The sequence below is a fragment of the Corvus cornix genome, chromosome Z (genome assembly GCF_000738735.6).
Source record: "Corvus cornix cornix isolate S_Up_H32 chromosome Z, ASM73873v5, whole genome shotgun sequence".
In the NCBI taxonomy this organism is placed as follows: domain Eukaryota; kingdom Metazoa; phylum Chordata; class Aves; order Passeriformes; family Corvidae; genus Corvus; species Corvus cornix.
In genome coordinates, this window is record NC_046357.1 from 57,144,756 (window position 1) to 57,158,374 (window position 13,619).

Below are 13,619 nucleotides of genomic sequence, written 5' to 3' on the forward strand. Positions count from 1 at the left end.
TAGGGATTTCTTAATTTTAAAGATCAATCACCTAGGCTTTCTCTATTATATGAACAAGAAAAAAATGCTAATTTGTTAGAACTTGTTCCTGATTGTACAGTTTCAAGCTATCTAAGCTGGTAGCCAGTACCAAGCCTGCAGCAATGGAAATTGAAGAGAAATGTCAGTAATTATATCAGCTGTGGAACTGAATCATAAGTTCGCATGTTAAGGCAGCTTCTGGAAAATAACAAGCACCAAGAGAGGAGAAACACTTATTTTCACAAATAAGGTAAGAGGCTCAATACTGCCTCTTACCTTTTCCTGTCCACTCAACAGGTAAGACTAACAGGACATACAGGAGGAGTGTAAGGAAGAGCACAGAAATTGAACAAACTTTCATTCTTGCAACATGTTGCGCTATTGTGTTTAGTCTGGTGTAGGAGTTGTTTTACTATTGAACTTCCAGTTTTAGAAAGACAAAGACTAGCTTCATTCTCTTAGAGAGAATATTTCAAATCAAGCAGATCTGTTCATACAAAGTACTATAAAAGCAATTTTAGATAAACTGAACTAAGATTTTTTCAGTTACAAGAAGGTGAAAATATGCTTGGCCATTCCCATTCCCCAAATGGACAAGAAAGCTAGTAGTAGAATATTATTAAGTTCATTAATTAAGTCTTCAATATTTTTCTCTCAACTGAATATGCAACTTCTAGACTTACCACAGCTTCCTGCAAACTATTTGGAAGACTAACTGTTGAAATGCCATGAGACGGTCTCTGGGAAAGATCAATGTTTTGCAGTGGACCTCCAACACTGTGGCTCCGAGTCAAGGACACACCCCTTTTTGGTGGACTATTGGCACGTGTCTCCATGGTTGTGGGATCTATAGTCTTCTCTTCTGCCACTTCACTGTGTGAATTTTAGAAGAAAATGTGCTGATATGAAACTATTCAGTATTTCTATGGCAACAGGAAGGAAGCAGAGAAAGGCTGCCAAGTAAAGATTCCAAACCAATTTTCTCTATTAATAAGAAATGGTACTTTCCTACTTAGCTCCATTGTTTAGGGAATACAGAACAAAATGCCTCTCAGACCAGTATAAATATCCTCCCAGAAAAGCAGCTGGGTGTAACTTAAGATATGAATCTGAAAGCACTGTAGTTCTGTACAGATACCACTGCTCTGGTACAGCTTTACCTTGCTTAGAAAAACAGCAATCTACAGTTTTCCCAATCTATGAAGATTATCTTCCTTTCACTATGCTCATCTTTACTTCCTCTTCCCTTTATTTTCTAAATGTCATGAACAGAACAACAGTATAACAGAAAACAATTTAAAAATTGCATGCCAAAATAATAATAAGAAAATTCTGTCAAACTCATCCAGAAAGCTAATTTAAGTAAACTCAGGCTTGTCAGATTTAACACACACAACCAAGCCATTTGCAGATCTGGGAATATTCATTCTGTGCTCCTTACAATTATAATGGATGAAACTACTACTTCAACTAGAATACAGAAGAACAAAATGAAACAGAAAGTGTCTGCTTCCATATAATCTGCAGAGAGAGAAGAGATTATTTACAGGTGACTTTCATTCCTAAATTTTACTTTAGTTAAAAATACATTGCCATAAAAATTAAGATGTTAACATAAGCAATACCACCTTTAATTTTTAGTGTATTAAGACTAACTACTATTGCATTGATTAAAGCTCTAGTTGTCTGACACAGACATTAGCTCATTACTCTCAGGCACTAATACTCCAGAACTTCAAATGGAATAATGATTTAAAAAACCCCAAACAATTACAACAAAATGTAAGCAATCCCAGCAAAAAGGTCACAATTCATAGCAGCATTATTTCAATTCTTCCCTTGTCCAAGATGACACCTTCCTCTTAATGCTTTTTTTCCTCAAACTATTTCAAAAGTGGTATTGTTTTTCTGAGTTTTACACAGATTTTGTTTGTCATAGAACACAAGCTCAGCACAAGTCTTGAGTGCTCCCAGAACTTTCTCTCAAAGTGTTCCAGCAAATGGACTTAATTTTTTCCCGTAATGCAGTGTCCTTCTTTTTAAATCATACATACAAGGAAAGGAGAAGCAATGCTTGAATTTCTGTGCGAGTTTAAAAGGTGATGGGGTTTTAACCACACTGAGTTGAGGTTCTACTAATTGATTCATAGTGGATGGACATGAAGTTTTATTTCTATAGCTGTGTCTCTAGAACCTACTCACTTGTGGAATGAGTTTACTTCAAACTGATAAAAGCATGCTTAAAACATGCAAAAAGAGTGAGAGGAAAGAGATGATCCTCAAGTTACAACTGTACTTCACCACATTTGGTATAAAAGCCAGCCTTACCCTTTTAAGTGTGGAAGTACCGATGCATTTCTGACAGAACTAACAATCCTGTTTTACCTACCCCTGCTCAGCTGCAGAGCTGGTTTCTTCAGCTATGGTGTGGCTGGACTGCAGGTGATCTGAAAAACTGATCAAGTCATCAACAGCTGGACTGGTCAACAGTTTCTGCTCCAGGGGATCCGTGGTTAATGGTAGAGTACCACTCTGTAAACTATCTCCTGAGGTACTTTGCTTCAGGAAAAAGCTAGTTACATGAATGGGAGGGAGAAAAATACAAAGGTAAAGATACAGAGTCATAAAATTATTATTTTCTACATTTAATTTTCAAAAGTAGCAAAAAAAGGAGACAACATTAAAAAGCTTGACAACAGGACAAACTCCATCCTACTCTCACCCCTGCAACTTACACAGGCAGAGTAAATTAACACATAACAAGATTCGATCTGCAAAAAGACATCCTACACTGGACAAAAATCATTACAAGCAACCTTAGTTTGTCATGGTTCCAAATCAGCAACAGCATATTAATAGCTGACACATCACTGAAAATGGTTGCTATTGTAATCTGACATTACAGACTGCACAATCATACACCACTATAAGCACAGGACAACACAAATGGGTCTTGCTTTGCTAAGTCTCTTAAGTACACACTCTACAGTTAATACAGATGTTAAATTTCTGCATTAGAGAACACTAGTGGAATCTCTGTTTCACAGCAATAACCACTACAGTGAGAACTGGAACTTAAAATTAATTTCCATTTTCCACAGTGCAGCTAAAAGAGGTTAAAAACAATAAGTAGAGAAGCTTAAACTGGAGAAACAATAAGGCGGAGCATCTGGAACTAAAAGCTGCTAGCAAATATGATCTGGGAAAAATTCTTTGCTGACAGATTTAAAAACCTCTTCATATGCTTTTATACAGTTTAAGGTCCATAGGCTTTGTTTTAACATTGAAACAAAATGAAAACAGACTTACACATTCTGTACAGTTATGCTTACATAGAAAATAGGAAACAAAAAAGTGATAAAAAGGCAACCGGTTCTTCAGGTTTTGGCTGTTTTTACAATGCAACTCAATAGTTTACATGACCTATAATTTCCTTCAATACAATCACGACCATCAAATAGGCAGCGACATTCTTCCATACATCTAGATGGGGAGAGATATCTGTAGAAGAGGCTGCTCCTGTTGACCTTAACAAGCACCTTTTTCCCATGAGAAAGTACATAGCAAAAGATCATCCTCAGCCATAAATACCTATGTAAGAATGCTTCAATTAAGCGGCCCAGAACACAACTGTGTGGGTTGTGTGAGAGTGTCCGAGATAGAAGAGCAAGAAACATCTGCTTTGACATTTATTCGTGTGATTGGTTAGTTTCCTAATCACCAGCCGCATAGTTTGATCCTAAACTTGTGCACCAAAAAAACATATAAATACTGCTGTGTGCTTAATAAAGCAATTCCGTCAACTTAGAACATGGTCCAGGTTTTTTCCAATTGCTACAATATCTAAGATCCTCTTGTGAATAAATAAAACTATGCACAGGTACGAAGGCAGAAACAGAGTATCTATAAAATGCACTGACCTTGCAGAGCCACGAAGGTCTTTAAATTCAACATTAAGGAAAGGTAGGAAGGTACTTTTACAGAAAGGGCATGTAGTGTTCAAGTTTGAATCGTCTGCTGTCCACCCAGCCATAATTTCTTCATCATAAACCAAAGCATCACAAGCTCTACATTGAGAGCAGCTTGACATCAAGACCTAGAACAGCAGAGAACTAATATTATCAGGATTCTTTTACAATTGTTTTTTATAGTCTTAGTACCCATAGAAGTTTAACATGTATCAGAAGACCAATGGGGAGAAGTGAGTTCACGACTTCTTTCTCACCATACTCAGAATTATCTCGTCCACATTAACTTTTACCTATGAAATAAATACATTAGTAATTTATTTTTGACATGGAAGAAGCATTACGCTAAAAGGCTACCAATTTAGCATTTGCAATTTTTTGCTTCTATGAAAACTTATAAATACACAAATTGTTTTGAATTGTATAAGTAAATGCATGTCTACTTATCCAAAAAGGAAAAAAAATCCCACAAAACCAATCAAACACAAAAGAAACCTTTATAATAGTGTGGTGTGTAGACTCTGGCTGGATGCCAGGTGCTCACAAAAGCCACTCTGTCAATCTCCCTCTTTAAGCAAATAGGGGAAGAAATATGTGACAAAAGGCTTGTGAGTCACACACAATTGAGACAAGGAGATCACTCAGCAATCACTGCCACAGGCAAAACAGACTCGACTAGGGGAAATTAATTTAATTTACTGCCAATTAAAAGTTCAAGTAGGGTAATGAGAATTAACCCCAAATTTTAAAACACCTTCCCCCTACACCTCCCTTTTTCCCAGGCTTGACCTTAATTTCTGACTTCTCCACCTCCTTCCCTGAAATGGCACATGGGAATAGGAAATGGGGATTGTGGTCAACTCATCCCATGTTTTTCTGACACTTCTTCCTCCTCACACTCTTCCCCTGCTTCAGTGTGGGGTCCCTCCCACAGGAGACAGTCCCGTACTAACTTCTCCAAGCCCTTCTCACGGGCTTCAGTTCTTCACTAGCTGCTCTAGCATGCGTCTCCTGCAGGGTCACCAGTCCTGCCAGCAAACCAGCCTGGGCTCCTCTCCCCACCGAGTCATAGGTCCTGCCAGGAGCACTGGCTCCCGTCTACCAGGTTAGCCTCCTTTGGGCATCCACCTGCTCTAGCATGGTGTAGATGCTGCTGGCGCACAGCTGCTTCACCATGGCCTTCACCACAGGCTGCAGGGGAATCCCTGCTGTAGTACCTGGAGAACCTCCTGTCCCTCCTTCTGCACTGACCTGGGTATCTGGAGAGGTGTTTCTGTCACGTGTTCTCACTCCTCTCCTGCAGCTGCTGTTGCACAGCATTCTTTTTGCCTTCTCAAATACACTATCCCAGCATTGCTGCCACTGTCACTGACTGGCCTTGGCCAGTGGTGGGTCCATCCTAGAAGCGGCTGGCATTGGCTCTGCTGGACATGGGGGATAGTTCTGGCAGCTTCTCAGAGAAGCCACCCCTGTAACCCCTCTGCTACCAAATCTTTGCCATGCAAATCCAATATAAGTGGAAAACCAGAAATTTGTGTTTTAACCTAACAGAAGTCTTACCACTAAGCTAGATAGGGAACTGGAGAAAAGATGGTAAAATTAATCCTCTACTATCTGAAGAAAGGACTATACACCTTGTGCCTCTTACTTCATTGTTTCACTCACGTGGGAGAAAAATCCGAGAAAACAGCATCAAATACAGCTTCTAATAAATTTGAGAGCTAATACAATTTAGATATTTGCCCAATAACATTTTTATTTTATTATGCTATGCCCTTTATATAATGCAGTGCAGAAGCTTGACAAGCCTAGATGTCCAGAACATCAAACATAAATGAAAACGACATAGGACCTAGCAAGGTAACACTGCAGCTGAAAGAAAAGCAGCCAAGGCAAACACAGTGACCATTGCCTACATATCTGAAATCTGAAAGCATCTACATGTACTAACTGAAACTGAGAAGCATACTAAAACATTATTTCACTAGTTTTGGCTGGGATAGAGTTAATTTTCTCGTTAGTATTCTTTATAGTCCTGTGTTTCAGACTGGTAACCAGCTTCATGTTAACTGATAACACTCCAATGTTTTAGTTATTGCTGCACAGGGCTTTATACACCATCATGGATTTTTTTTCATTATGTGTCCAACCCAGCCAGGAGGCTGTGAGAGGACACAGCCAGGACAGCTGACTGCAGCTGACCAAAGTGATACTGTGTGACCAAAATGATACAGGAAACATCATGCTCAGAGACAAAACTCTGTGTTTTTTCCAAGGCAACTCTTCCTTGAGGTGTCAGGGTGTTGACTGATCTCTTCATTACTACTTTTTGTTGTTGTTGTGTCTCTGTCTTTTCTATTTCTTTTCCCCCAGCTCAGTCATTAAATTGTCTTTATCTCAACCCTCAAGCTTTTTTCTTCTGCGCTTTCAATTCTCTCTCCCATTGAGAGGGGAGTAAGCAAATACCTGTGAGAGGGCTTTGCTGCTGGCTGTGGTCAACTCATCACTATCATCATCATTATTTAACAATGATAAATAATTATTTAGTAACAACACAATTTTCATAAGGAGAAAAAATCTAAAACCTCACAAAAGCTCCTGTTTCATCTCTAACTTCTCTTTCACTTCAAGTCTTGACCCTTCCCTCAACATTTTTTTCTCTCTATATATGAGGGATGCATAAAAGTATTTAAGAGGCTCTTCTTTTTTAAAGCTGCTGTTGCACTCTAACCTACAAGTATTAAGCATCTCTGCAGTAGAAACAAGGAAAAAATTGTTTTGAAGAAACCTGCCACAATGCAACTAAACAGGTAATAATGCATACAGTAATATTGACTAATTATAGCTTTAATTTATGAGTTTATTATCTTACCTCCATTGCATAGTTCTGGAAAATGCTGGATAAACTAGTATTATGCGAAGAGCTGTGCTCTGATTTCTCAGAATCTAGAACTTTCATACTTTTTGGGAATGAAACTTCACCTGCACAAAAAGAGTCATTTGAGTTTTGTATTCAACCAAAGAATGACTAATCCATCCCCAAAGAAAACAACCGCTGTTCAACCAAGGCAAGAAAATTGTACCAAAAGATCTCCAAAGATACATGTATCTGTAACTCATTGACATTATAATTACCATATAGATAAATATAACATTTGTGATTAACATTTCAAGGTTATTTTTCTAACACAATGTATCACAGATTAGTAAAAGAAAAACACAAAAAAAATAGACTGGCAAAGAGCAGTAAGATTGCTCAATGTATATTGACCAACTCTAAAAGGTTAGTCATGACTTCTTGAATAATACACCCATATATAAATAGCACACATAAGGACAGCACCAGGTGAGGCGTACGATATCAAAAATGCCATTACTGCGCTTAGGTTTTCCCTGATTAACGCTGCACTAAACCAAAGATTCTTTCTTCGGTAATGCTAGGTTTTATGGTTATGAGCCTCATCCAGGAAAAGGGGAAAAGAAGTTGGAATATATTCACCAGAAGAAAATGGTTGGAATCACACTTAGAAGGAAAAATTTTCAAAATTATTTTTGACATGCCCAAATTTTTCTATTCAAAAAATCACCACCAGTATCCCCTCATCATAAAGAAGGCTCCTCTGTTTTTTCAGTTCAAGATTATGTTTGTGAACAAATTTTACATGCCTTGTTGGCTGCCCCTCTTTACAGTTAGTTCTTATAACCCTCCTAACTAACTGAAACTAGAAGATATCTAAGATATCATGCCAAGATTTTGGGAGACAGAGCCATCTTGTCTCCAGTATGCAAGACAGTTCCTCCTCTCTTGATGCAGATGGCTTTACAATATCTGCATCACTGAAGTACTGCATTACATAGAGACCTAAACCAAACCCACAGCTGGCTCAAAACCACATATTTTTTCTCAAAATAAGAACCAAATCTGAACTGAAAATTATTAGATTTATTTAATCCAGTTTTACATCTGGCAGGGGAGGGATGGACAATTTGCTATAGGCTTACAGTCATCAATTATTTACCATGTACATCCAAGTATGTATCCAACGCCTCCTATTCCATGGTAAAGATGAAGAACTTTTAGTGTGTATTGCTTTAGGTTTTTCGTGCACATGGAACTACGGGGTTGTTCTGTTGGTTTGGTTTTGGTTGGTTTGCTTCTTTCCTCCCTCAAATGATCTGTCTCTGTTAGTTATGCACCTATCTGCAGTTCTCAAACTGCTCAGCTTTTCTGTATTAATATTTCACTATTAATACTTTCAGGGTCTTATGACTTTACATGAATGAGCAGGTGTTCCTTGCTATAACTAGTTAGTAATCTTCCTATCACATACACAGAAAGTATTTTTGTGGTTAAACTCCTGCATATTTATACATTCAATGAAGAGAGAAGCATTAGCTACTTGATACTGCAAGAGAAGAGTATAAAATAGAAGTAAAAATTTGCTTGTAATTCTCTTAAGGGCTTGAAATAATTTCACATTATCATAGCTTCCACTGTTTTGAGTGATTTCACATACAACAGTTCTCCCTGTTTGTTGTATTGTAATCCAGTTGTATTATAGTAAGGCCCTCTGCACTCAGTGGAAAGTCCTCCTGATGTGTTCTAATATTGAAGCAGTCCAGCAGAAAAGGGAGAAAATCCGAAATTCCAGGGAAGAAAAAAAAAATTCAACTCTCAGTCTCTCTCTGGAGAAAAAGAAACTGAACTGGAAAGCAGCAAGCCGGGTGCTTCCATGCTCCCCTGCCACAGCTGGGAAAAAAAAAAAAACTACCTCTGTGTGACCTTGAATAAGCTGCAAACTGCTTTGAAAATGTTTTGCTCAGTTTTTCCTTCCCCCCCTCAGGCTCAGTTTAAAGGCATAGAAAGGCACAGGAATTAATTTCTGGGCATAGGGCAGCGATATGGGATACACATCATAAAGTCACCCCAAGACACAGGGGAAAACAAAAGCAAATAATCTCACCTGCACTGTAATGCAGTCTTCCTACATCTCCACCGCTGCTGCTACTGCCAAGACTAGTAGTGCTTTGTGCAAGCTCATTTGTAAGCAGGCCTGAGACTCCAGTTCTTGACAACAGATTATCTCCTAAAATATTATCTTCAAAACCAACAGGGAAGTTACAGTCTGGTCGATGGCTTTCTTCCTTTAATGCAAGAAAAAAAAAGTAGCATTTTTGAGTACTTCCACATCCATTATTTGGCTTCCATCTTTATCCTAAAGAATAAATAATTAAACTACCAGATTAAGATAAATCCTGATGTAAAAAAATTATTAGATATAAGATAAATCTATGTAACCTCAAAAAGTGCAGATACTGGACAAAGCAGGAGGATATTGAAAAATTGACAAACTGGGTGACAAAACAACAGGGATATAAATTTCTTCATTACAAGAGAAACATGACAAATCATGCAGAACTGTGATTCGTCAGACATTACACAAAATGAAGTAACTACCACAAAAAAGGGTCAAGTTAAAGTCCTATTCTCAGAATTGGAGACAGGAAGGAAACATACCAGCTGAAATGATGCAGAATAACTCAGTCACCAAAACACAAGATGCGACAAAGTACAATCATTACAATATTTAAAAAAGGTAAGTTAAATAAATAAAATAGGAGAGAATGAAAGGATGCTTGAAGAAAAGTAAAATAAGTCACATCCTTGGAATTATATGCCATTAAACAAAATTCTATGCAACGGATCAGCCTAATAGAAACACACAGAAGAAACATAAATCATAGGAAAAAATCTCAGGAAAGAAAACAAGGCAGTGAAATTTCATTGTCACAGGTAACACCTGGTTAAAAAAAAAATATTTTTTTATTTATTTATTTAGTATTAGAGACCCTATTAATAACATCAGTTAAATTTGTTTCACATAAAAATGAAGTCAGAGCTCTCTTCCCCTTTTCCACCTTTTATGAAGGCTGGGCAATGAAAGGAGAATTTGAGAAAAGGAACAAGAAGCTATCTTAACAGCCTAAAGAGGAGAGACAAAAGATCCTTAAAACCAAACACCAGATTGACAGATTAACTGGGTCAAGCAGAAGCATTTCTAACTGCGAAAACTGTGTTTGAAGGCACAACAACAAGACATATAGAAAAGAGGAAGTTACAATATTCATCTCTCTATATGCTCTTTCATTCTTGTCATTGTAGTCTGAAATGTTTTACTCTGAAAAAGACACTGCTAGTTACAGAAGAACCATAACATTTAGTTTCCAAATTCTTGACAAGTAAATTTACTAGAGCTCAGGCTGCACCTTATTACTTCCAACTTTAATCCTCACCAACCTGACCTCCTGGGTTTGTAATTTATTTTCACAGCCCAGTTTTCCGTAGTAAGACAAGAAAGTATGGCATCACTTAAGGTGACATAAATTGGTACTTACTAGGCTTTCTTGGTTCAGTTTCTTTACATATAAATAAAAAGATAAATAAATAAATGGGGGCAATGTTGAGAACAAAAAGCTAAAACTTAGTGCATCAAGACCATCTAATTTGCTTTGTTTGAAAAGCTTTTTTTTTTTTTTAATAGTAAGGATAAAACCCAGAGATAAAGTGTAATTTTTATTAGCTAATAAAAGTCAATATTTAATAAAAAACACCACCTAGAGAAGCAACGTTCTGGACCTAGAAGTTACCCCTCCAACTTTCTGTCCCCAAACTTTTCATATTGAAAAACACTTACCTCATCATCTGAGTAACTATAAGCCGATGTTACAACTCCCCACATCTTACTGGCCACATTGGCAGCCTGCTTCATGCCTGATTTGAAAACATCAATTTTTGGTCCAGACAATATATTGTCCAACTTCAGATTGGATAAAGTTGTTACAACAGTTCCCAATGAGCCATGTGGAGAAGAACGACCCAGTCCTGTCAAAGATGAAGACCGCTCCTTTTGAACTTGTGGATGGGATTGTTGCTTTGATCGTCCAGTGAATGTTTTGGATCTGGAGACAGAAGGACTTCTTCGATTTTCGTAACACTTGGGGGATGGCAGGATGGGATCCAAAGGCAGGCTTGATCTCCTTTCTTGGGAGTGACCAAGTATACCAGAAGCGTCTGATTCCTTATCCAGCTTGTGCAGTTCCATGCTGGGAAACTTACTACCCAATGGGTTCTTCAAATTCATATAGCTCTCTATTTCATCTGCCAAATTTCGTGCTGCAACTGGTGACACCAACTTTTCCCCTGGTTCTGGATAACCTGGTTGCGTGCTGTCAGTAGCTAGCAAAGACAAAGGGTCCAAGCCTACTTCAACATCTTCCCTTTCGATAGGCTTAACCACTCCATAAAAGCTATTTCTTTTAGCAGTTGCATCTTTGGCTTCTGGTTTCAGGTTTTCAGACTCAGCTGACTGTTCATGATTCATGTCTGCCACTGTGGTCATGTTTCCATCTCTTCCATTCTCAAGATGCTCCTGCCCTTCCCCAGGTTCTTCCAGCACTGGTAAAGACCTATGCTCTAGGTCCCAATCACTCTCAGTCACACAACTCCAAGTGCCACTGATGTCAGAAACCTGCTGGTCAGGGATATTTTCAAAGCTGTGGGATTTATTCATATGACAGGGTGAAGTTTTGGCTCCAGATAAAGCTGCTGTTAGGATCTTGGCATCTTCTCCCATCATTATTGCTATTTCTTTAGAATGCAAGTCCAAGCTGCCTTTTTTCAGCAGCATTCCAGCTCTGCTTTCACTGCTGAAACTGCAGCTTCTCTCTGAAAACAGTTTTTGCCTCTTCTGTCTTTTTTCACTTGTTTTCTTAGGAGAAACATTACCAAAGACTACATCTTCGACCAAATCCTGAGTTATGAACAGTGGGCTAGAAACTGTTTCTAAAAGAGAAAATGCATTAATAATATGGTATCCACAGCCACCAAAAATGTTTATTTCCTGAAATCATGTGAAATCTCCTTAATCTCCTTACATAGAGGAGAGTACCGCAGTCCCAAGATACCCATTAAGAAGTTACACCAGCATTAACACATTATTTCACTGGATGCAAAGGCATCCTGCAGATCAAAAGCCACCTACTCTTTGGAGTCAAAGCTGTGTATGGCTCCTACCTCCTTTCCCTGTGCCAACACCCAGAGAGTAGGTATTACATCCATGAACTAAAGGGAACTACAATTCTAAGTAAAAATTGCTCTGGTTGGTTTTGGGCTTTTTTTTCCCCAAGAGCTATATTCACAGATTTAAACATCAAACTCCATAGTTCATTCTGGTTCTGAAAAAAACTACCACATGTGTCTGCCCAATACAGATGCATTATTTCACTTATGACACAGCCGTATATTTAGAAAATGCTAATTAAGTGTAGCGTGCGGAAGATATAAACTAATCTTATAAATATTCCTATTTCCTCACGGTAATTGGAAATATGTACTGCCTGGATAGCTGTGTTAGCTAGGTAAAAATCTCTGTAACTACAGAAATTCTACTATATTCGGACCTCAAGAGAAGACCTGTTGTACCATATCCACCTGCTGGAGAATGTTTGAATCTCACATCAATGCTGCTTCTTGGCTAGCCATCAGTTCTCATAATTGTCAAAAATGTTCCAGGCAACTTCTTACCTGAGACTCAATTCTTTGCTATCAAGGTATACTGAAGCTGGGCTACTTTGTCTTAGTAAAGGACAGACACAAAGGCAGAAAAAAAATTCATCCCAAAATCTGGCTTTTATATATCCATAAATCTTCCTCATCATAAATCTTGAGATAAGTAAATAAATTTTGTACAGCACACAGACAACACACATTATTCCTGCATTATAGATTGGCAATGTAAGCTGCAGGAATAGAGACTTATCCAAGATGAGCAAGACTTAGATGACAAAATTGAGTGGAGACACTATTTCTCTATGTTTTCTAGTATATTACTGAAACACTCTGAGTGCAGGGCAAGGAAAATCTTGATTTCAATCTACGGAACAGTGATTTTCAACCTTAGAATCCAGAAGTTCCTTTTATGCCATCTGCACAGGATAATGGTGGAAAGCAAACATTGTGAGAGACATCTGCACCTTGAACAGAAGATTTGTTTCTTTTCATAACATGAAACAGATGGCAAAACACTACAGCACAAGATCAGGACTTCAGCAAGCTCTGTTTCACCCAGTGACTCACCACCACTGCTCTTCCTTCCACTGCTATCAAAAATGCCAGATGGAACTTTCACAATACTGTTACCCCAAGCAGGTGGATCAGCTGGACTTGGAGTTTCTGAATTCAGCTGTTGCTTTTCGTAAGATTTTTCTGTAGAAACCTCTGCAAGAAAGAGAATGTGAACATTAGTAAATTTACCTTAGTAATTTCATTTGCACTGATATGTAAAATACAAACTCCAACTGTCCCCTTACATAATAACAAACTAAAGGATCAGTCCTACTAAGTACTGAGCATTTCCTGGAAGTAATACCCTGAGAGGTTACAGTTGCCAGCATTATGCAGAGAGTGCTTAGCTGTTCACAGGGTTATAGTGTTTGCCAATTTCTCCCCATAGTATTTTTTTCAACTAACCAAAGCAGAGTAGGAACAGTAGTTCACAGATTTTCATGCAGGGCAGTTTGTTTAATGAGAGCTTTAGAAGCCCTAACTCCCACAAAAGATCTCATAACCCA

General features: G+C 38.1%; 1 protein-coding gene across 5 annotated transcripts in view; it reads right to left on the reverse strand.

Moving 5' to 3' along the window:
• The window catches only part of DENND4C (DENN domain containing 4C), a 73,617-nt gene that overhangs the window by 10,334 nt on the left and 49,664 nt on the right, over positions 1 to 13,619 (reverse strand). For all 5 annotated transcript variants that reach the window (XM_039566735.1, XM_039566734.1, XM_039566733.1 and 2 more), the window contains 7 exons: positions 13,126 to 13,266; positions 10,685 to 11,832; positions 8,954 to 9,134; positions 6,862 to 6,971; positions 3,942 to 4,117; positions 2,411 to 2,593; positions 705 to 894 (listed from right to left, as the gene is read on the reverse strand). In XM_039566735.1, the coding sequence (XP_039422669.1) occupies positions 705 to 894; positions 2,411 to 2,593; positions 3,942 to 4,117; positions 6,862 to 6,971; positions 8,954 to 9,134; positions 10,685 to 11,832; positions 13,126 to 13,266 (2,129 nt within the window). The remainder of the gene's footprint in view (positions 1 to 704; positions 895 to 2,410; positions 2,594 to 3,941; positions 4,118 to 6,861; positions 6,972 to 8,953; positions 9,135 to 10,684; positions 11,833 to 13,125; positions 13,267 to 13,619) is intronic.